We start from the raw sequence: 24,478 nt of genomic DNA on the forward strand, positions 1-24,478 counted from the left end.
TTGAGTACAAAGAATCACAACTTGATAAATATATTAGAGAATGTCTGATGATATGGAATCACAATCGCTTTATTGTCTGAAGAAAGTAGTGATAACGGGGAAAAATAATTCATAGGATGGGGTAAATAAAAACACTTTTTTAAAATTAATGATCTGTCTTTAACTCAGAAGCATGATACAGGCATATTTGCATGTGTCACATTGTTGACACAATTCTTAGGTAAAGGCCACATCTTTTTATTTTTATTTATTTTTGGGTTATGGATCATAATGGGAAAAGAATTTTGATTTGAACTAAGGAAACTGTCAAATGAGATGTTACAGTTTTTCCAATGAGTTCCAGAAACTTCTGTTTTTGCATTGCATTGTACTTGTACCATTATCTTGTTTAACAGTGAGGGGAGGATTGCTGGATTCATCAGTGTTGTGTGGATGTGTTCCGGACAGCTTTGCCCGGAGCCAGTCTGTTGACTTTTTTTTACAGTCAGGGTCAATTGTGGGAGTTAGGAGTATTCATCATGATAGAACCTCCCTGTCTCCTGGGCAGTTGGACAGCTGGTTTGTGCATGATACAGTCTCCAGACTCTTAAATAGGCAGCACTTTCTTTCTCCTAGAAAAGATGTCAGAAAGATTTGGAGATAGCTGTTGTGTCTCTCCTTTTGCTTAAGCTGCTGCCTCTAATAGCAACCAAAGGATTGAACAATTAGTGTGCGAACTGCCTGTGTTTTCAGTAAGGAGCTGAAAGGACTGTGAAAGAACAATTTCAGAAGGACTTGGAAGAAGTAAAAGAACACCTCATTGAATCCTGTAGACTGGTGCTATTGAACTATTTTCCCTTTATTTTCTTCTTCCTCTGTTCATAGCATCTAATGTTTCCTTTGCTTGATCTGTCCATACATGTATATAGAGGTTTTAAGAAGGGCTACATTTTGAGTAGAAGAGTTATAAGATAGTTTTTGTTTTGCCTATGATTACATCAGTTTTAATTATAGTAAGTATTACTTGTTTAATATTGAAACCTGATTAATTTATTTTATGTTGACCTTAGCTAAGTAGGAAAGTTAGGGTCTTTATGTAATGACCCCAAGAGTACTTTAAATCAAGTAGCAGTGCACAACACAACACAACACTTTCACAACACTTTTGTAGAACATAGAACAGCACAGGCCCTTCAGCCCATGATGTTGTACCAACCTATTATTCTACTAAGATCAGCCTACCCTGCTTACCCTACATTTTATTAGCCTCCATGTGCCTATCCAAGAATTGCTTAAAAGTCTCAAGTATTTGACTCCACTGCCGGCAGAGCATTCCACACGCCACCACTCTTTCATACATGTGGATGTTATTTCTTGCTCATAACTAATTGCCCTTGAAATAAGTAGTTTGCTAGGCCTTTTGGAGGACAGAAAAAAGAGCAGCACGTTATTTTGGGTCTGAATTGCGTGTCGGCCAAATCAGGTGAGGATGAATGGTAAATGAGATTTGCTTTTTTTTTTAAAAGAACCAACGATGGCTTAGTCGTCACCATGACTGACAGTAGCTTTTAGTACCAAATTTTATTGCTCACTTAAATTCCACCAGCCGCCAGGATGAGATTTGAATGCATGTCCCCACATAATTAGCCTGGGCCTCTGGATTAGTATTCCAGTGACATTATGACCACTCCCTGGTCTTCCTCTGTCTTTTGAAATATACTGGGCTTACAATTTCTTTCAAAAACAAAGCATTTTCTAGATGCTTTTTATTGTATTTGCAGGTGCCAACCCAGTGAGGGACTTGTGGAAGTTTATCAATGTGTCTACAAGGTTAGAAGTACACTACTGTCTCAAAAGAATGTCGTCTATAATACTGCAGAGGTGCAGCTGCCCACTTGGCCCAGACAGGTAAAAAATTAACCTACTGTTGGTAGATGTATATTATATGTATATACACGTTTGAACATATAAACAAGGAACAAGAAAAAGCCACGATAACAAAGTGTGGAGCTGGATGAACACAGCAGGCCAAGCAGCATCTTAGGAGCACAAAAGGTGACGTTTCAGGCCTAGACCCTTCTTCAGAAAAGGGGGATGGGGAGACTATTCTGAAATAAATAGGGAGAGAGGGGGAGGCGGTCAGGATGCCTAACCTGAAGAAGTTACCCTCCCTCTGGGCCAACCTCAGGGGTTCTCTCTCCCACTGCAACTCTCTTGTCGTCTCGTCGGCCTTGAAACTGCTCGACTATGTCCTGAAGCAAACCGGGTACCAGTCACATCTGGACATCGAGCAGTTTTTCCACCGCCTCCACCTACCCGCCCGTCCTCCCCGGACTGACCTATCCCCTCCCCACCTATACTCTCCTCTCCCCCTAACTTCTCCTCTATCCATCTTCGGTCCGCCTCCCCCTTTCTCCCTATTTATTTCAGAAACCTCTCCCCATCCCCCTTTTCTGATGAAGGGTCTAGGCCCGAAACGTCAGCTTTTGTGCCCCAAAGATGCTGCTTGGCCTGGTGTGTTCATCCAGCTCCACACTTTGTTATTTCGGATTCTCCAGCATCTGCAGTTCCCATTATCTCTGATCACAGGAGAAAGCCATTTGGTCCTTCGAGCCTGCTCGACTATTTAATAAGGTCATAACTGTTCCAATTATAACCTCAAATCTGCATTCCTATTTTCCCCAGACAACTGTTTACCCCATTAATTTTCAAGAAATCATTCACCTATACCTTATAAAAAAAATTCAAAACTATAGTTACACCCTCTTTTGAGAAAGAGTTCTGAAGACTTGCAACTTTGAGAGTAAAATTTTTGCCTCATTTTTGATTTTCAATGGATGACCACTCACCTTTTAAGTAGGGATTCCTAGTTTGAGATGTTCAGAAGAAAAAATGCCCTCTCCACATCAATCCTCTCAAGACTCCATATGTATATTTCAATCAAGTCACCTCTTGCACTTCCAAACCCCAGCCTAGCCTGTTCAACCTTTCATTATAAGATAACCTGCTAATTGGTGTTTTACACAGAAAATGCCTGAATTGTCTCCATTGCATTGACATCCTTTCTTAAGTAAAGTAACCAATACTATCCGTAGTACTTCCAAGTATAATCTCACCTATGCCCTGATTAACCGAAGCATAATCTACCTATTTTGTATTTGCTTCCCTTCATGGTCAATGATAAGCCATCTTCTCTTTAAGCCCAACCTCTCCAAACTGTCCTGTACCTGAAGTTTCTCATCACTGGCACCATTCTTGTAAATCTTGTCTGTACTCTCTTCAGCCCTTCCTGTGGTGTGGAGCTCAGTACTCCTGGTGATGTCATGTAAGTGTCTTGGATAAGTTCAGCATTACCTCCTCACTCATGCTGTGTCTGGCTAATAAAGCTGAGGATAGTATAAACTTCATTAACTGTTCTCTCCATCCATCCATCCATCCATCCGGCTACCTTCAGTGAACTATGCAGTACCCTTAAACCCACGTCCCTCTAATCCTACACCTCAGCAAGTATTGTACCCTGTATTTATGTTCTGTGTCCATATTCTTCACGTATACCACCTACTCACTTTATTGACTGGTTTGTCCATATTGGAGTTTTACAGTGTCCTCCTTGCAGTTTTACAATTTTCATGTCAACTGTAAACTTTGAAATGTATTCCCTGCGCACCAAGGTCTGGAGGATTAATATATGTCAGGAAAAGAAAAAGTTCAAATTCTGACCCTCAGGTAACTCTGTTTCAAGCCCTCCTTCAGTTTGAAAAATATCTTCTGAGTGCAGTTGTTTCCAGTTGCTCAGCCAATTTTGTATCCATATTGCTGCTACTCCTTTTTATTCCACAAGATACAACCAACATATTCAAAGACCCTTCCCATCCCAGTTATACCCTCTACCACCTTTTCTATTGGGCACAAGATATAAAATTTTCAATACATGTATGAACAAATTAAGGAACAGCTTCTTCGCTGCTGTTATCAGACTTTTGAACAGACCTCTCAAATGCTAATTCTGATCTCTGCACCTTCTCTGTGGTTGTAACACTGTATTCTGCACTCTGTTCTACTACCTTGATGCACTTTGTATCATACAATCTGCCCGTGTAGCATGCAGAACAACACACTTCAATGTATCTTGTGAAAGTAAATCAATCAATCAATCAATCAAGTCTATCCTGAATAATTGTTTCTAAAAGCTTCCCCACCACTGAATTAAACTCACTGGCCTGTAATTGCTGGATTTATCCGTACAAAGGTTTTTGGACAAGGATGCAATGCCTGCAATTCTCCTGTCCTCCGATATCTCTCTCCACTCTAGAGAAGACTGAAAGATTATGGCCAAGGACCCTACAATTTCTGCTTTTGTGTCTTTCAACATCCTTGGGTGCGTTCCATCTGGCTCTGATTTCTTGTCACTTCTTTCTAATCAATATCGAACCATCCTAATTTTTCCTGCTCAGTCACCATCACCACCTTCAGGGTAGATGAGAATGGACAATAAGTGCTGACCTAGCCGCTGAGGTCCACATAGGAATAGGAGTTTGCCGTACAGCCCCTTGAGCCTGCTGCTCCATTCAGTAAGATCATAGCTGAGCTGTGGCTTAACTCCATTTGCCTGCTTTAGGCACATATCTCTTTGATACCCTTGCCTAATAAAAACTTGTATGCCTCAGATTTAGATTTAACAATTGAATTTAGCATTGACTACGCTTTGCATATAGAAGTGCTTTCTAACTTCTGTCTTGAATGATCCAACTCTAATTCTGAGACTGCCCCTGGTCCTAGAATCATCAACCAGTGGAAATATTGTCTACCCTGTCATTTCCTGTTAATATCCTGAAAATCTCGATTAGGCCACTCATTAACCTTCTAAATTCTATAGAATAAAGACCTAGTTTATCTAATCTTCCTTCCTAACTTAACCCTTGAAGTCCAGGTATCATGCTCGTAAACCTCATTAAACTCCTTCCTCGGGTTTCCTTCCTCAGGTGCGGTGCCCAAATCTGCTGTCAGTACTCTACGTGAGGCCAAACCAGCATTTTATGTAACTGCAGCATACCGTCTGCATCCCTATACTGCAACCTTTTGGATATGAAAGCCAGTACCCTATTAGTTGTCTTGATGATTTTCTAGATGTGTTGGTGGCATTTGAAAGAGCTACGCAACTGAACCAGTAAATCTCTCAACATCCACTGTACATATTTTTGCAACAATTTTAGAAGGCACAATTTTATGATGTAGTGAACCTTTTACAATACTGCCCAATTTTTTGTTGTAGGATTGATTCCTTGGATGTCATAATAAAATGTCTTGAAGGGATCAGGCAATCTTGTGTTTTTTTTCTCTGTTGGAAAGCAGCATGTTCAAAGGTTGAGCAGGGAATCTTAAAAACTAATGAAATATAATTATATGTACTACATTTGAAAGCAATGATTGTTTAGTATATTAAGTATGTTGTTAATTTTTAGCTTTCAGATGTCTCCGATAATGTTGAAGATGAACCAAGAGAGAGCTGTAGTACCACTGAACAAACAGCAAACGTTAGACAATCAGAGGAACCACAATACAACCCGGAAAGAGAGATTGTGCTATTGGACACAGAGGATTTCCCAAAGATAAGCAGTGTGTAAACGGAGATTATAATATTTTCCAGCTTTATAATCTAATTTGTCTTTCAGAAAGTCTGAAATTACTACCCTGCATGTAAAAATGAATGCTCACAATATGTATAGCTAGCTTTTAAAAAAAATCCATCCGTAAGTGATGTTCCTTAAAACCCTCAAAATGTTTTATTTTCTTGGTGTGATTAGAATAATGACATTCGTTGATTATTAAGATGGATTCTGTCAGCCAGAATATGCATTTGTTAATGCAGAAACTCCTGAAACTTACAATGTAAAATCTCCATTTAAGTGTACATGATTTTTATATAGTGATTTAATATGGAAGAAAATATAAAACGCAAAAAATATTAAGTATTAGGATATTAATTCTTCGTTTCTCATATGACAGAGGTTTTAGAGTGTTTCCTAGCTCGAAAGGCTGCTTGTCATCATGAAAATGAAACTGTGTATGAATATTCGGGCACAAATAGCCGACCTAACAGTACAGGCAGCGTGGAAATTCCAGAAGCCGAAAATACTCCGAAAGATAAAAGGAGGGATTCAGAAGAGCAATATTCCTTTATATCCATGTGCCACTATGTAATTTTACGCTGTGCCTTCCTCATTCTTGGAGTACGGGCCGTATGGCTGGGGAAAGGATGGCAAGAAGAGCCAACATTAGCTAAAACTAGGTCAGTCATTAAGATTATGCCTTTTCCTCTCCCTTACACCTTTATTTCTTCCTTTCTTTCATCCATTTTCTCTTTATTCTTTTCACCTTTGCTTCCTGTCTTGTTTTATTCCATCTCATTTTAGAAGCCAAGATGTATCATAGAAAGTTCTTATTTTCTAGATGTAACAAAAGAAAAATTCGTTGCAAAATGTTGTAGCTCTGTAATGCCAAACTTGGCTTTTAACTTTTGTTTTAAGTATAAAGGGCAGGCTGGAGAAGACAAGAAGCTCCATATATGAAGGCATAGAAAATAATTTGACTTCCTTTGAATGCTTTCTTATTTAATGCCAAATTCAACTCGGAATCCCTACTTTGTGAAAAGAAGCTATTTGGTCCATCCCTCTCCTCCCTCTCCCTCTCCCCCCCCCCCCCCCCCCCTTCCCCCTCTCACCCCCTCACTCCCTCACTCTCTCGCCTTGCATTTACCATGGCTAATGTGTAGATCTTTGGAATGTGTGAGGAAACCCAGGCAGATACAGGGATAATGTACAAACTGCACACATAATCACCCAAGGCTGGAATCAAACCTGGGTCCCGAGCACTCTGAGGCAGCAGTGCTAATCGCTGAGCCACTGTTAGGTGCTTTTGTATTTTTTTAAAGAAAGTATTTTAAGTAGCTACTTGTTCTTTTTCTCATAGGAAAGGAAGTTCTGTGCAAGAGGAACAGTCATCTCGGGCAAGACTCAGACAGAATCAAAGTGACTGTGATGCAAGGAAGCAAGTGAATAAAGAAGTATGTCTTCCACAATCAGACATTTTCTGCAGTTTTCAAACTATGGTGGGAAAAATCAATTTTTGTTAACCTCTGTTTATTTACTGAGCTGCTGCCTTATTAATTGCCCTGACTTATTAGGAAATAAACATTCACATAAACTGTATTAACCTCATTACAAATGGTCCTAAAGACATTAATGGGGTCAAAGGCTGACAATTCCTGAGGAGCTGATAATCTTTGTCCCACACTACTGAAGGAAGTGGCATTAGAAATATTGGATGCAATGATTGGTCACCTTTCAACATTCAGTAGGGTTTCGAATGTACCTCATGATTTAAAAAGAGGGACAGAAAACAGAGAATCATAGACCAGGTATCTTAACATGGGGCAATTACTAGAGTCTGTTGTAAAAGACATAACAGAACACTTAGAAAGCATTAACAGGATTAGACAAACGCAGCATGGATTTATGAAAGGGAAATCACCCAAAACATCAACTTTCCTGCTCCTCTCTGGCCTGCTGTATTCCTCCAGCTCCGCACTTTGTTATGTCTTACAACTAATCTTCTGGATTTTTTGAGGATGTATCTATAGGAATAGATAAGGATGTGAGTTTGCTTGCTGAGCTGGTAGGTTAGTTTTTAGATGTTTCGTCACCATTCTAGGCAACATCATCAGTGAGCCTCTGGTGAAGCACTGGTGTTAGTCCCGCTTTCTATTTATCTGTTTAGGTTTCCTTGGATTGGTGATGTCATTTCCTGTTCTTTTTCTCAGAGGATGGTAGATGGGTTCCAAATTAATGTGTTTGTTGATGGAGTTCCAGTTAGAATGCCATGCTTCTAGGAATTCTTGTGCATGTCTCTGTTTGGCTTGTCCTAGGATGGGTGTGTTGTCCCAATTAAAGTGGTGTTCTTCCTCATCTGTATGTAAGGATTGTTGAGGGTGGATTACTAAGTATATTCAAGCTGTTGATGTAAATTTGAAACAGTTACGATCCAAATATTTATCATATGAACACATGAAATAGGTGCAGAAATAAATCAAGCAGCTCCTCAAGGCTGCTGCACAATTTGGTAAGATCATGGCTAACCTGCTATGTTTTGAAATTCACATTTCCATCTCATCCCTTATAACTTTGGATTCACCTGCCTATTAACTATCCGTTCACCTCTATCTTAAAGAAAACATAATGACCCTGCTTCCACTGCCTTTTGGGACAGAGGTCCAGTGTTGCATAACCCTCTGAAACAAGAAATTTCTCCCCATTCCTGTTCCAAAAGAATGACTTTTAATATTAAACAGTGTCCCTTTGTTCTGGACTCGCCAAAAAGTGGAGGCATCCTTACCAACTCCAACATGTCAAGACCATTCGGGACCTTTTGCACATGAATCAAGCCTCCCCTCACTGAGACAAAAAAAACTGAAGAATGGTCACTCGACCCAAAGCATTAACTCTGATTCTCCCCATGGATGGTGCCAGACCTGCTGAGCTTTTCCAGCAATTCCTATTTTTGTCTGTTATTCACAGCATCTGCAGTTCTTCTGGTTTTTAGTATTTGACTCCCCTCACTTTCAGTGGAAATGTGGAAGCAAACTCAACCTGTCAAACCTATCTTTTAAAACAACCCATTCATTCCAGGTATTAATCTAGTGAGCCTCCTCAGAACCATCTCCAATGCATTGACATCTTTCCTTAAGGTAACCAAGCTGCATACTATATTCAAGATGATTGATAGTAGGTGACAGAGGATGGTGGTGGAGGGTTGTTTTTCAGACTTGGAAGCCCTTGGTGCTTTGCAGAACACCTCCGCTCGGTTCACAATAAACAACTGCACCTCCCAGTCGCAAACCATTTCCACTCCCCCTCCCGTTCTTTAGATGACATGTCCATCACGGGCCTCCTGCAGTGCCACACGGATGCCACCCAAAGGTTGCAGGAACAGCAACTCCTATTCCGCTTGGGAACCCTGCAGCCCAATGGTATCAATGTGGACTTCACCAGCTTCAAAATCTCCCCTTCCCCCACCGCATCCCAAAACCAGCCCAGTTCGCCCCCTCCCCCCACTGCATCCCAAAACCAGTCCAACCTGTCTCTGCCTCCCTAATCTGTTCTTCCTCTCACCCATCCCTTCCTCCCACCCCAAGCCGCACCTCCATCTCCTACCTACTAACCTCATCCCACCTCCTTGACCTGTCCGTCTTCCCTGGACTGACCTATCCCCTCCCTACCTCCCCACCTATACCCTCCTCTCCACCTATCTTCTTTTCTCTCCATCTTCGGTCCGCCTCCCCCTCTCTCCCTATTTATTCCAGAACCCTCACCCCATCCCCCTCTCTAATGAAGGGTCTAGGCCCGAAACGTCAGCTTTTGTGCTCCTGAGATGCTGCTGGGCCTGCTGTGTTCATCCAGCCTCACATTTTATTATCTACGATCAGTGCTGAGCCTGCTGCGTTTTGTCATTTGTATAAATCATTTGGATGTGAATATAAGAGGTATGGTGAGTAAGTTTGCAGATGACACCAAAATTGGTGGTGTAGTGGACAGTGCAGGTTATCTCAGAGTACATTAGAATCTTGATCAGATGGGCCAGTGCACTAAGGAGTGGCAGATAGCATTTAGTTTAGATATATATGAGGTGTTGCATTTTGATGGGGCAAATCAGAGAACAAATCACACACTTAAAGGTAAGGTGATGGGGAGTATTGCTGAACAAAGATGTTGGGATGCAAATTGCTAGTTTTTTGAAGGTGGAATTGCAGGTAAACATGGTAGTGAAGAAGGCTTCTGGTACACTTGCCTTTATTGGTCAGTGCACTGAATATAAGAGTTGGGAGGTCAATTTGCAGGTGTACAGGACATTGTTTAGACCACTTTTAGAATTTGGAAGTATATGAAATCATTGAGGGCATGGATGGGATGAATAGCCAAGGTCTTTTCCTAGGGTAAGGAGTCCAAAACTGGAGGCCACAGATTTAATAGGAATGTAAGGGGCAATATCTTAATGCGGAGGGTAGTGCATGTACAGTGTTAGCTACCGGAGAAGTGGTGGAGGCAGGTACAATTGCAGCATTTAAATGGCATCTGGATGGGTACATGAATAGGAAGGGAGATGGACCAAATGCTGGCAAATGGGACTAGATTAATTTAGGTTATCTGGTTGGCATGGATGACCTGGACCGAAGAGTCTCTTTTTGTGCTGTACCTCTCTATGACTGTGTGGTCCATGATTGCTCTGTGTAACTGAAGCATAACATTCTTTTTTGTAATCAATTCCTGTCCTATTAAGGGATAGCATCCCATTTGCCACCTTGATTACGTGCAATACCTGCGTGCTAAAGTTTTCTAATTCATACATTAGACAAATTCATACAAAACTCCATGAAGTTCTGAGGAAGGGTCATTGGACCCAAAACATTAACTCTTGTTTTTTTCTTCACGGGTGCTGCCAGACCTGCTGAGCTTTTCCAGCAACTTCTGTTTTTGTCCATGACCTTTGAATTTTGCATTTCTTCAGTTCTCCATGTAAATAATATTCTGCTTCTTCATTTCTTTTTTAACCAAAGTGAACAATTTCACATTTTCCCACATTATACTTCATCTGCCACATTTTTGTCCATTCACTCAGTCTTTCTGCAAAACCCTCCATCTTCAGATCAAACTTTCCTATCTGTCTTTGTGTTGTTTACAAATATTTTCACTCCCCTCCCTTACGTCAGTGATGTATGTAGTAAAAATTTGAAGCCCTTGTGCAGACCATTGCAAGACTCCACTTGTCATATCCTTCCAAACAGCCAAAGATGCATTTATGCACATCCTCCATTTTCTGCCAGCCAGCCAGTCTTCCAAGCTAATCTTCTATTTCCCCCCACACCATGAACTTTTTACTTTCTGCAACAATCCTTTGGTTTGCTAAGTTTTTCTCCTACCTTTCATTTTGTGTTAAATTCAGCTGAAGGAAACACTTATATGTCCATTCCCATTAAATATTTGGGGCAGAAAATCCCTCGGGTATAATGCAAATTGGGCAATGTTTGATTGACTGGCCCTTATATTGACTACTTGTTATTCAGCTTTATTCTCATTAGTAGAATTGAATATCAGGCTTTGATCTAGTAACTGACCACCATTTCTTCTCTGCCTGTTGCCACAACCTAAGACAAATTTCTATCATTCAGTTTCTTTCTGTAAAACTTGGCCTAAATTTGGCATACGGCAGATGATTTTTGTAGTTGCTTCATGGCAACAGTGTTGAGCAGGCAAAATCTTCTGTTCTGAATCTAAATTGATTGTCAGTGTATTAGTTTCTTTTATTATATAGATACTGAAAACCGGCTAGACCAGCCATAAAACAAGGTACAAGAGCAGGCCAGAGATTAGGGTTTGTGCAGCAAGTAACTCTTCTCCCTACTCCGTAAAGCCTAACCAACCTCCAAAGCACAACTTAGGAGTGTGATGGAAAAGTCTGGCAGGACAGTAGGACGCTCAAAGAAACAGATCTTGGGGTCCTTGTCCATGGTTTCCTGAAGACAGCACGGCAGGTTAACGGGTTAGTTAAGGTATATGGGACATTTGCCTTTATCAGTCAAAGTCTGGATTACGAGAAAAGGAAGGTTATGTTGGAGCTGTACGGAACTTGTGTTAGGTCCCAACTGGAGTATCGTGTGCAGTTCTGGTCAAAAATGAGATTGTAATAGAGGGTGTACAGAGGAAGTTCACTAGATTGTTGCCTGGGATGGAATATCTTAGCTGCAAAGAGAGCTGGTGTTGTTTTCTTTGGAGCAGTGAGTTTGTGGTCCTGACACAGAGGTGTTTAGGATTGAGGGGCATTGACAGGATGGAGAGAAAATAACTGCCCCCCCACCCCAAATGAACGGTCAGTAACAAGGGGGCATAATTTTTAAGGTGAAGGTCAGAAGATTTAAGGGGGAATTTGAGGAAATATTTTGTCACTCAGAAGGTGGTGGGGAATTGGAATGAAGTGCCTGGAAGGGTGGTTGAGGCAGGTAACTTCACAACCTTTTTAAAAGCACTCGAATGAGCATTTGCAGTGTCGTAATATTCAAGTAAAATGGGATTTTTGGCAGTATGCATGAGCCGAAGGTCCTTTTCTGTCCTCTGATGCTATGACTTCCATTTGACTGGTTTTTGGCAGCTCCAGCAACACTTAAGAAGCTCAGTACCAACCAATGCAAAGCAGTCCACTTACTTGGTACCGTTTTCACCACCTTCAACATTGACTCAGATCACCTTTGACGCATAATGGCAATAATTTGTACTATGTACAAGGTGCGCTGCAATAACTCTCATGCTCAGTTGACACACCTTCCAAACCTGTTACCTATACTACTTAAGAAGACAAGTGCTGCAAATGTGTAGGAAAACAACTATCTCCAATCTCCCTTCGAGTTGTAATTGATGCAATTAGAGATAAGATAGTTGTCACTAATTTTAAAACTGATATTGATGGACAGAATAATTGTTTGTATAACTAAACTTTTCAGCATATACTGTTAGTAAAAATTCCTCAATCCTCTGGGCTTTTCTCATTGGCTGTTTAATGCCAGAATACTTCTCGTTTTTCATTACTATTGTTGAGGTTTGTTGATACCTTTACATTAACCACCCAGTTGCTATCTATTTCATTCCTTCGGCCTATTTCTTGATGAGCATGATTCATGTCCTAATGAAAAGTGCATTGTTGGCACTCAACTTTCTCCTTGCAAAAGATTACAAAAGTAGTTGATTTTTCTGTTACAGAATTTTGTAATTGCTTTAATCATTCAAAATTTATTTTGTATTGTGCATTCCAGTTTTCTGAAGGCCAGTCCAGAATGCAGTCAAGATCATCTGAGCACACATTAGGTATGATTTCCAGGTGCTTGTTAACTATTTCTACCTTGTCACTACAATTTTCAAATAATTAGCTTATCAAAAAATTGATTCAGTTAAGCTTGTTAAAAGTACACAGTCAATCTGAAGCTTCTCCCAAATGGATTATACAAGTATAAGGAGGGATTTTAAGGATATTTGTTTACAAAAGTCACAAGCTGCACTAATTCTGTGTAAAAGAATGACAGCATCTTAAATGAAACTATTTATAATTTTAAGTAATGTCACAATACTGACAGGAAGAGTTGCATTGGAAATGAAGTTCCACTGTTCCACAAGTCTTCAAATATATAAATGTGGCCATTTTGTTCACTCAGGTAATTATTGTCTGACTATCTATAAAAGAAACTCTCACCAGGTTTTGTCAATGAACAAACAAGTTAAAAATTCATTATAACAAGCTTATCATCTATTGCTGCAAACTGGATTACTAATTACTAAATATTGCAAACTTGCAAGCTTCAACTGTACGCCTTTCAAATTCAAACATGCACACATCCATTCACAAATAGAATGGATGTGATGGATCAGACAAGCAGTTTTGCAGAAATAATGTGGGTGGAAAGAAGAGACAAAGGGCACAAAGTCTGTCAATCAAGAGTCAAGCCACAAGGGAAAATGTGACAACTATTTCTGCTGCCATGCCGTTAATTTGTGTTAATAACAGCTGATTGGCCATTCACTTCCTGCAACAACACAGTAACAGCATTGATGTTCCTGACAAACAGCCAGTTTAATTCACTGGATGTGCTTGCTGACACCACAGAGCATGCGTGCTATTCCCCCTGTGAATGCATACTAATGGATGCAGCCATGATGGGAAGTCGTTTAGAGGTTGGAAAAGACCACATGGGAGAGATTGTATCAGCAGGACTGGGGGGTTCAAGCCAGCATGCGGGATCAGGCCAGTGGGTAATACAGCCAGGGACAGAGGGAGAGATTACCCCACCGCTCCCAGCCCTACCTGTCTGTTCTTTTCCCTCCTCCACCCTGGCCCACTCTGTTTAGCCCCAGCCCAATTTCTTACCACCTCATCTCTCCAGTTTTGAATTTCTGAGTGGACACGCACAGGCAGTTGCCCTGTAGTTCCAGTGTCAACAGACATTGCCTAAATGACATATTGTGACTCTGCTGCTGAAACTGTAGCAGTAGTCAGTATGTCATCTAAAGGCATTCTGACATTTTTATTTTTCATACAAATTTATTCTCTCTCTCTCTTTTTAAGTTAATCAGGGGACGTGCAGAATGATGCTAGTATCATGCGTTCAGCTCAAACACTGGCTGAGTTTACCACGAAAACTCTCCTTCACAACATCCCTCTTTGCCTCAGGTATGGGTTAAACCACCATCTGTCATCTGTCCAATGAACAAGCAGCCCTATGGCCCAGTAGGATTTATGGCCACTTTATCTTGTAATCAGGAAGCCAGTGAAGTGCTGATATTTTAACTGGACTTCCAATAAAGTCCACTCATACGGATATATTGCAAATTTTTGCATTCTGTCTTTGAATGGAGAACAAAATTTGCCCTTTTTTTTGCTTTTATGGATATACTGTACTGTATTTGTCCTGTACTGTATCCCACATGTGTCACCTTCAAGTTGCCAAATATACTTTTAACCATATTTATGACTGATCATATTTGCAAATGATCATTTTGTTCAAGTGATGTAAATGTTCTTCCCAGAATTGACAGAATACACCAAACTATCAATATAGCCAACATAGTTGCATATTCCATGATGATCATGGTTAATTGTTGATAGTGTGCTGGTGCATTTTTCATTCTGGGATTTATGTTGATAAAGTCCAGCCAGTATAATAAAGGATGACATTTATTTAACTCTTCCAGTTAATGGAATTTGCCAGTATCAATTTGTGTAACAAATCATACATGTCCAATCCTCTTAACATAATTCTCCAAACCTGGAACCTGATATGAATCGGCCTTTGTTACTTCGTTGACTTTACAGCAATCAAAACATAGTTTTATGTCACTCATCAAATAGATGAGCTGCGGCTACTTTGACTTGGTTCAATAATATTATTGCCCATGAACTTATTTTCTTCCCTCAATTTAGTTAACCTTTCTGGAGTATAGAAGGATGTTGCTTTATGGGCACTATATTCCCTAAGATTAATAAAACATAACAGCAAAGGCATTTTTCCCCAGCCTCTTCATTCGAAACTGAAGTGTCAATTATGGCTACTATAAGTCACTTCAGTGTTTTTCTGGGAAACAGCACAACATTTTATCTCACTTTCCAATACTATTGTAATATCCATTATGATTAATAGAGAATCAACTTGTGAATGTTCAATTTCTGATTCATTTTTAACTCATTCTGGTGTTTTTATTTCACTTCTTCCCTTCTTTTCACTACTGTAAATAGACTTTTGTTCTGACAATCCTCCATGGCTTAGTATCATTTCAACATTTGGTCAAAGAAGTCCATGCAAACCACGTTCCCAAACTAAATTAGTCCCACCCGCCCGCTCCTGGCCCATATCTCTCCGAACCTTTCCTATTCTGGTACTGATCCAAATGCCTTCTAAACATTGTAATTGTACCTGCATTCACCACTTCCTCTGGCAGTGTATTCCACGTTCTAACTGCTCTGCTTTTTTTTTTGAAAGAAAGGGGTTGTGCCCCATGCCCTCTTCTTTAAATCTTTCTCCTCTCACTTTAAAAAATCTGCTCCCTAGGTTTGAACTCCCCTGCAACAAATACAAAAGATGCTGAAAAATCTCAGGTCTGGCAATATTTGTGTTCTGTAAAAAAAAAAAAATCAGTTAACATTTTGGGTGCAGTGACCCTTCCTCAGAGCCTTCACAGATGTTGCTAGACCTGAGCTTTTCCAGCAACTTCTGTTTTTGTTCCTGATCTACAGCATCTGCAGTTCCTCTTGTTTTTATTTGAAATCTCCTACCTTAGGGAAAGGATTTCTGCTATTCACCTTATCTGTGTCCCTCATGATTTTATAAGCCTCAATAAAGTCATCTCCCTGCACTCCTGGGAAAAAAATCCCAGCATGCTTTTAAACTCAAACCCTCCATTCTCTGTAACATCCTGGTAAAACATTTTTGAACTTTCTCCATTTCAATAATATCCCTCCGATAACACGATGACTGGAAAACAGTCCAAAGAGGATTTACCAACATCCTGTACAACTTCAACATTATGTCCCGACTCCTATGCTCAAAGGTCTAAGCAATAAAAGCAAGCATGCTAAATGCCTTCTCAACCACCCTGTCTACCTGATGCTTATTTCCAAGAATTACATGCCTGAACCCCTAGGTCTCTTTGTTCTACAACACTACTTGGGGCTATACCATTAATGGTTTAAGTCCAGCCCTTGTTTGTTTTGCCAGATTGCAATTCCTCGTGTTTACCCAGATTAAACTCTTATCTGCCACCCCTCAGCATATTGATCCAATCAATCAAGATCTCCTTGTAATCTTTGGTAATGTTCTTCATTGTCCACCAAACCACCAATGTTAGTGTCATCAACAAACTAACTAACCATGCCTCCTCTTATATTCTCATCCAAGCTATTTATATAAAAGACAAACTGTCCTGATCCCTATGGAACACCACTGGTCACAGGCCTCCAGTCCAAAAATAATCTTTCACCACCACCCTCTGTCCTACTGTAAAACCAATTTGCATCCAATTGGCAAGCTCACCCAGAATCCCTTGTGATCTGCCTTTACTAATTAGTCTACCATGCGGAACCTTATCAAAGGTTTTGCTAAAGTCCAAGTAAACAGCATCTGCTGCTCTGCCCTCATCAACCCTTTGTTTACTTCCTCAAAAACTCAAGTTTGTGAGACACAGTTTTGTGTGAGGGTAACTATGTTGATGATCCATAATCATTCCTCGCCTCTCCAAATGCCTGTAAATCCTGTCTTCCAGAATCACCACCTTTATTCACTAGAACATCTATGTTTGTTCATCTGTTGTTCTATAATCTCATCAGCCTTGGCTTTTACTCTTACTGGAAAATAATGTCTCTGAACTCGCTGATTTTTCCTCCACTGTGGAGTATTTACATGCTTGAACTTATTTTGATTTGATAAGTTCCAGTGACCCTTTTTAATCGTTTACCAGAGATGGGCTATAATACCAGCACTTTTGTCCCCAGCAACAGAATTCCAAGTTTTGGCCTTATCTGCCCTAGCTTTCACTATTGGTTGAGTACTTTTCAAAAGCTTTTTGACTAATCAGCTCGGATACTTTTGTTATGTTTCAAAGAAAATCTAACATCTCTGAGCTTTGGTTTTTTTTTTAAAAAAAACCATTTGATCAATTTAAGTGATCCTCTTGCTTCCTGTCTATATAGGCAAATATTAATTCAAAGGACTAAATTCTCTGGACTCATTAAGGATGTTCCTAATTGCAAACAGGAACAAGGAAATGTCTTTAAGGCATACCCGACAGGAAGCTGTAATCGCAAGGTGTTCAATGTTCGTCATTTTTCTAATGCTTTCTGAGATTGTGGTTGATGAGTCAAAGATGTAGTTGATGAGTCGAAGATGTAGTTACTTGGACATAGCAAGAATTGCAGACACTGGAGTCTGTGTCAATACAGTGTGGAGCTGTAGGAACAGAGCAGGTCAGGCACCGTCAAAGGAGCAGCAAAGTTGACATTTCAGGTCGTGACCCTTCATCAGGACTGATGAAGAGCCTCAACCTGAAAGGTTGATTTTCCTACTCCTCTGATGCTGCCTGATCTATGTTCCTCCAGCTCCACACTGTAGAAGGGCCATGACCTGAAACATCAACTTTCCTGCTCCTTTGCTGCCTGACCTGCTCTGTTTCTACAGCTCCACACTCTATGGATGAAGTCAATGTGTAATTTGTTTTATTCCCAAAACATTCATTATTTCTTTGATTACTTACCACAATTTTAACCTTGATCTGATTTATATTTTGTTGGGGAAGTCATGTCTTACAGAGACATCCCTTTGACCAGACTTGTTCATGTTCACCAAAATGTCCATCCATGCTAACCCCATTTCCTTGCACTTGGCCCGTATCATTCTAAGCCTTTTCTATCCATGCATTTGTGAAAATGCCTTTTTAATGTAGTTAATGTACCCACCTCAACCACTTCCACTGGCAGCTCATTCCATACGCATACCACCTTTTATGTTTTTTTAAAAAAAAGTTGCCTGTCAGGTTCCCATGTATTCATTCTTTCTTACCTTGAACTGATGCCCTCTCATCTCTAGTTCCCCAACCCTCTGAAAAAGATTGAGTGCATTCACCCTATCCATGCCTCTCAGGATCTTATACACTTCTGTAAGATCTCTCCTCAGTCTCCTGTGCTGTAAAGAAAAAAGGTCCTAGTTTGCCCAACCTCTCCCTTTAACTCAGACCTGGGAGTCCTGGCCACATTCTTGTAAATTTGTTCTGTACTGTTTCCAATTTATGAACATCCTTCCTTCCTATAGTAAGGTGACCAAAACTGAACACAATACTCTAAGTGCGGCTTCACCAGCATCTTGTACAACTACAACATAACTTGCCAACTTCTACTCTCAGTGCCATGATTGATGAAGGCCAGTGTGTCAAAAGCTTTCTTCACTGCCCTGTCTACCTGTGATTCCACTTTCAGAGAACCATGCACCTAAACTCCAAGGTCCCTCTGTTCCACCACACTCCTCAAGGCCCCACCATTCACCATGAATCTCCTACATTGATGTGACTTTCCAAAATGTAACCCCTCACACTTATCTCCATTAAGCCCCCATTTCTCGGCCCACTTCCCCAGCTGATCATGGCCCTGCTGCAGTTTCTGGTAACCTTCCTCAATGTCCACAAAGCTGCCTATTTTTGTATCATCCGCAAACGTACTAATCATGCCTTGTACATTCTTACCCAGATTATTGATATAGATAACAAACAGCAATTTGGCCTAGCGCTGACCCGTGAGGCTCACCACTAGTCACAGGCCTCTAGTCTGACAAGCATCTTTCCACTGTTGACAAACAGGAGGCTGGAAGAACACAGCGAGCCAGGCAACATGTGGAGGAAAGGAGCTGTCAATGTTTTGCGTATTACCCTTCTTCAGGAGGGTCCTCCTTGAGTCCTGAAGAAGAGTAATACCCAAGATGTTGACAGCTCCTTTTCTCCACATGCTGCCTGGCTTGCTGTGTTCTTCCAGCTTTCTGTTTGTCTACCTTGGATTCCAGCTTCTGCAGTTTTTTTTGTCTCTCATCCTTCTGCTGTTACTCTCTGCTTTCTGCAGTCAAGTCAACTGCGTATCCAATTTGCCAGTTGTCCCTGGATTCCATGTGATCTAACCTTCCAGAGCAGCCTATTATGTGGAACTTTATCAAACGCCTTACTGAAATTCACACAGACTATGTCTGTTGTCCTGCCTCATCAACCTTTGTGGTCACTTCATCGAAGAACTCTAACAGAGTTGAGGCATGATCTCCCATGCACAAAGTCATACTGACTACTCCTGATCAAACCCTGTCTTTCCAAATGCATGTATATCAGACTCTAATCAAGTAACTTACCTACCACAGATGTTAAGCTTACTGGTCTGTAGTTCCCACGATTTTCTTTGTGGCCCTTCCTGAAATAAGGGCACACCATTCACTACCCTCCAATCTTCTGGGAACTCACCAATGGCTAATCATGCAAATACATTTACAGTGCTCCTGCAATTTCTTCTCTAGCCTGATGCGGGGTTCTTGGATATATCTGGTCAGGACCAGGATATTTATTCACTTGCATACAATCTAATACTTCCAACTCCACCTCCACTGTGATCTTGACTGTCCCCAAGATATTGCCACTGACATCCCCAAGTTCCCAAGTCGTCTTTCTCTGCAGTAAACACCGAGGAGAAACATTCATTGAGGAATTATGTCTTGATTTTAAAATAATCTAATTATTCACTTTCATTTTTGCTGTAATTGTCCCCGGAGGCATTGTCTCAGTTTACTACCTTGTGCACTGATTATCTTTACCAGTAATTGACGAAGAATTCTGTTGACTGTCTTGAATCATCTGTCAGTAATATGTTCTGAGAGAACACAATTCATCTGCATGGCTACAGCAGTTTTAATATTGGTTCACTATCCTGATGAAGTCTTTCTTTTTCTGATTTCCTTATCCACTTTTTTACTACTGAAATCCTTCTCTCATTTCACTTGCAGAAATTGATTTTACTATGTTCATTCTCATTACAATGTTTTCTTTTATGTTACATCTAAGTTCTAACCGTTCTGCTTTATTATTCTGGAATCCTTCTGTTGGGGTCCCTAAAATTAATACCCTTGCCATTGTTTCCATCCCCACGTATTCTGTTCCTCCCAGTTTTCTTGTAGATTCCAGTCTGACCAATCTACACGTCGCTGTCTGAGTGAACTATCATAGCTATTTGCCAGAACTGCTGCTTCCCTGATCTATCTATCTTGACCAATTTTATTACTTGACCTTACCTGAATAACCTTCAGGGATTATCAGAAAGATGTTTTGGATTTTTTCCATAATTCTGACTTACCTTGTTGTCAAAATTATCCTCTTAACTTTGATTTTTTTTTAAAAAGTTTTCATAACATTTATTTTTCTTTTCTCCAAATGTTTAAAAAGGTTTCTTTCTTAACCTAAATTTTAATTAATAAGCTCCAGGGGCAAACTCAAACGAATTGGATATTGTTCTTTTAACAAGTCTCAGTCTGTCGATTGTTCTTATCGGCCAGTGCATTACTTCATAGCTGTCAAGACACACTGTAACATAAAGGTCCAAACATCTGTTGACTATTTCATCTTCTCCACTACCTTATAGAACGTTACAGCACAGTACAGGCCCTTCGGCCCTCGGTTGTGCCGACCTGTCATACCGATCTCAAGCCCATCTAACCTCACTATTCCATGTACGTCCATATGCTTGTCCATATGCTTGTCCATATGCTTGTCCATATGCTTGTCCATATGCTTGTCCATATGCTTGTCCATATGCTTGTCCATATGCTTGTCCATATGCTTGTCCATATGCTTGTCCATATGCTTGTCCATATGCTTGTCCATATGCTTGTCCATATGCTTGTCCAACGACGACTTAAATGTACCTAAAGTTGGCGAATCTACTACTGTTGCAGGCAAAGTGTTCCATTCCCTTACTACTCTCTGAGTAAAGAAACTACCTCTGATGTCTGTCCTATATCTTTCACCCCTCAATTTAAAGCTATGCCCCCTCGTGCTTGCCGTCACCATCCCAGAAAAAAGGCTCTCCCTATCCCCCCTATCTAACCCTCTGATTATTTTATATGTTTCAATTTTTGCATGGAGTGAAATATCTTTCAATTCTATTCTCATAAATTTAGGCACAGATTTCTAATCAAATCAAATCTTCACAGGACTCTGAATAATTTGAATTCGCTCCACTTTGTCTTTCCTTTTAAGATTTTCTGTTTCCAATTCTTATCATCTGAGCCCGTTCTGTCTTTGAAGATCAAGATTTTAAATTCCACTCCCCTTTTCTTAGCCCCTTATTTTTCTTTTTCCTTTCTTTACATGCTTGTTTTTGTTACTCTTCCCTTTCCAATTCAACCTTTCTTATTTTGTTTTCTTCTCATTTGCTAATTCCTTTTTTTTCCATTTGTAGCTTATGGTAGCAACTTCTAACAATGGTGCATCATTTTCAGGGTTCCCTGCTTTTTAATTCTAAATATTGAGTGAAAATGTAAGGGATCCCAGCCTTTTATTTCTGCCTTTTAATTTACTTCACTCTCTTGTATTGACTTCATCAAATTTGAAAGACGTCCAGGCCAGCAGGCTGGAAAGAAGTGGCTGGCTGACTGTTTCGTTCCAAGAAGCGTGGCTGGATATAGCCACTTGAGTAAGAAATTGAAGTATTAACATAGAAATTTTGCTGGGGTGAAAGGATATTACTCAGTAAGGGGTTAAATCTTTTTGTTGTTTATATTAGAGTTTTCTAGCCTTTGGTTTTTGATATTTTGTTGAGTCATTTACATTTTTACCTAGGAGTGCCATTGTGTTCATTGGGCATTATGAAAGATGCATGGCAACTGCTACGGCAATGTATCAGCCCACCAGAGAATTCCAAGGCTACTACGTTTGCACCTTTGTTGAATGACATCTTTCAGTTCCTCTGTGGACACCTTACTCGGACTTCAAACCTGGTAGAACAAGAAGTGGGCAAACATTCTGACCCTAAGGCAATTATTACAGCGATGGGTCACCAGCAGCAAAGGGCAGAGGTAAAAAGATTAATGTATTTGGTAAAATCAGTGCATATGATAATGCAAGTAAGTGAAGGATTCCTGTTTGTTTGCACAATACAAATCTACAACTACAGTGGTTGGGATTTTTCAGAAACGTGTAGATTCATTCTGTGACAATTAAAATATTCCAGTATATTAACCTACCCTCATTTCAATGTAATTTCGTAGCACAGAAAAAAAACTATTTGATCTATTGAACCTTTGCCAGTGCTGTGAAAGTTAAACATTTAGAAGGCAGGCCTTTCCCCTGCCCTTCAATATCGTACTTTTTCAAACAATTGTCTGCCTCCTGGTTTAAAAATTGCTATCACTTCTGATAACTGCTTGTAGTTCAATTATCTGTGTTTTTAAAAAAAAACTTTTTTTTCTTTCATGATCTTACATTTATAACTGGCATAAAACTATCTCAATTTTTATTAATGGTCATCATAACTTAAAACACAAGTCTGATTTCTTGACTTTAAAAATGTAAATATTGTTCACATGTTTCTAGTTAGTAACAACAGAAAATTGCAGCTTACGATTGTGTGCAATTTTTAAATGAGAAAGCTAATTCAAAGAATGATCATGGGAAAACTAGTTAATGTTCACTGCTACAAGTTTAAGAAATTATAAAATTTAGAAAAGATGCCAATGGATCCAGTTTTCAGTTGAATAATTGAGTATTAAATTCTCTATCTGTCTATTTTCAACAATAACATTATTTCTTTTAGTCATAGATAATGTATTTGAAATTATAGCATCCTATTGCCAGGAGTTTTTAATCCCAATTTGAATTGCAAATTAAAATCTCATTTCTTTGTGTTTTTGACAGCTCCGTCTTGAAGCCCTTTGCCAGATTTCAACTTTTCTCTCTGAAATGGAGGGTAAAGTTGGCTCCTCATTGGATAGTTCAGGACTGTCAGTAAAGTCAACTGGTCTTCTACTGACAGTACAGTTGCAATTTTTAACTGGCTGCTTTGATCTGGGCACAACAAACACAAAAAACACTAAACAGAATTGTGGAAAACTCCAGCATTATACGGTAACGGAACATTGCCTTTGCTTTTCTTGCAAATTTGTGCTGAACTACAATGTACGAGAGTGCTTAAATGTAAATATTTTGCAAAATGTGTGTTGAATGACACTTCCTTAATGTTTATTCACCTCTATTAAATGATTGATTGCTAGTTCTGTAGCAGAAACTAAATATCATTCAGTCTTCAGGAATATTATTGAAAATACAGGTTGTATTCAGTGGATGTATTCTTTTATTCCCATCTCAGGATATAACACGGGCTGCCCATGGAAATACACAGATTAAGCTCCAGGCTTCAGCGCACAAACTTTATCAACATTTGGTTTCTTCTCTGAAACGAGGACTTGCAACTGGAAGGGAATTCTCAGGTTTAAAAATAATTACTTATTTAAAGATATTGATGGTTTAATAAATTAGAATTATTTTATTCACTAGTGTTATTATTAATAGTAGCGAACTGCTTTTTGACCAGTTTCTTTTCAGCACCTCTGTCTCCATTCCAATCCCCACAAAAAAAAACCAGATTATTATAAAATCTGCATCCAATATACCAGGAAAGTAAATAGTTTGGATAGTCTAAAACCAATTGCTACAGGACCGCTATAAAAAACCTAAACATTCTGGTTAAACCAAATATTTAAGAACACAAGTCTGATTTCTTGACTTTAAGAATGTAAATATTGGTCATATGTTTCTAGTTAGTAACAACAGAAAATTGCAGCTTACGATTGTGTGCAGTTTTTAAATGAGAAAGCTAATTCAAAGAATGATCATGGGAAAACTAGTTAATGTTCACTGCTACAAGTTTAAGAAATTATAAAATTTAGAAAAGATGCCTATAGATCCAATTTTCAGTTGAATAATTAAGAATTTAATTTTCTATCTGCTAAAAAGTGTTTGTGATTGAGGGTGTTGTTTATATTTTAAAAATGAAAACCTGAAAAATGGTTAATTGTTTGAGCATATTCTGTTATTAAAGATTGTGAAATCATGAATGGTATCCTAAATAGCTTTTATGCAAGACATGAGAGGTTTGTGTAGTAGGTGACAGCATATCATGTTGCTCTATATGGTTTAACCGGAGACTTTCAATAGCATTGAATGGAGGGTGTGATTGGCATGGGATAGTATCTGATGGCTCAGAAGTGGAATTCGTCTACCATCCCTCCAAAAGACATGTTGTCGTCATTGTACAATATTGACATATCATGCATTTCACATTCTACCTGTTTGCTTCAGGGGTCAGCTCAGTGACTGAACAGCTTGCTAACAATGCAGAG

General features: G+C 39.6%; 1 protein-coding gene across 2 annotated transcripts in view; it reads left to right on the plus strand.

The window, feature by feature from the left end:
• The window catches only part of LOC125450659 (probable E3 ubiquitin-protein ligase HERC1), a 235,586-nt gene that overhangs the window by 85,366 nt on the left and 125,742 nt on the right, over positions 1-24,478 (plus strand). For both annotated transcript variants that reach the window (XM_059648883.1, XM_059648890.1), the window contains exons 21-28: positions 1,761-1,887; positions 5,442-5,595; positions 5,986-6,268; positions 6,949-7,042; positions 12,836-12,887; positions 21,921-22,156; positions 22,995-23,204; positions 23,446-23,566. In XM_059648883.1, coding sequence (XP_059504866.1) covers positions 1,761-1,887; positions 5,442-5,595; positions 5,986-6,268; positions 6,949-7,042; positions 12,836-12,887; positions 21,921-22,156; positions 22,995-23,204; positions 23,446-23,566 — 1,277 coding nt within the window. The remainder of the gene's footprint in view (positions 1-1,760; positions 1,888-5,441; positions 5,596-5,985; positions 6,269-6,948; positions 7,043-12,835; positions 12,888-21,920; positions 22,157-22,994; positions 23,205-23,445; positions 23,567-24,478) is intronic.

Source organism: Stegostoma tigrinum, chromosome 1 (genome assembly GCF_030684315.1).
Source record: "Stegostoma tigrinum isolate sSteTig4 chromosome 1, sSteTig4.hap1, whole genome shotgun sequence".
Taxonomy (NCBI): Eukaryota; Metazoa; Chordata; class Chondrichthyes; order Orectolobiformes; family Stegostomatidae; genus Stegostoma; species Stegostoma tigrinum.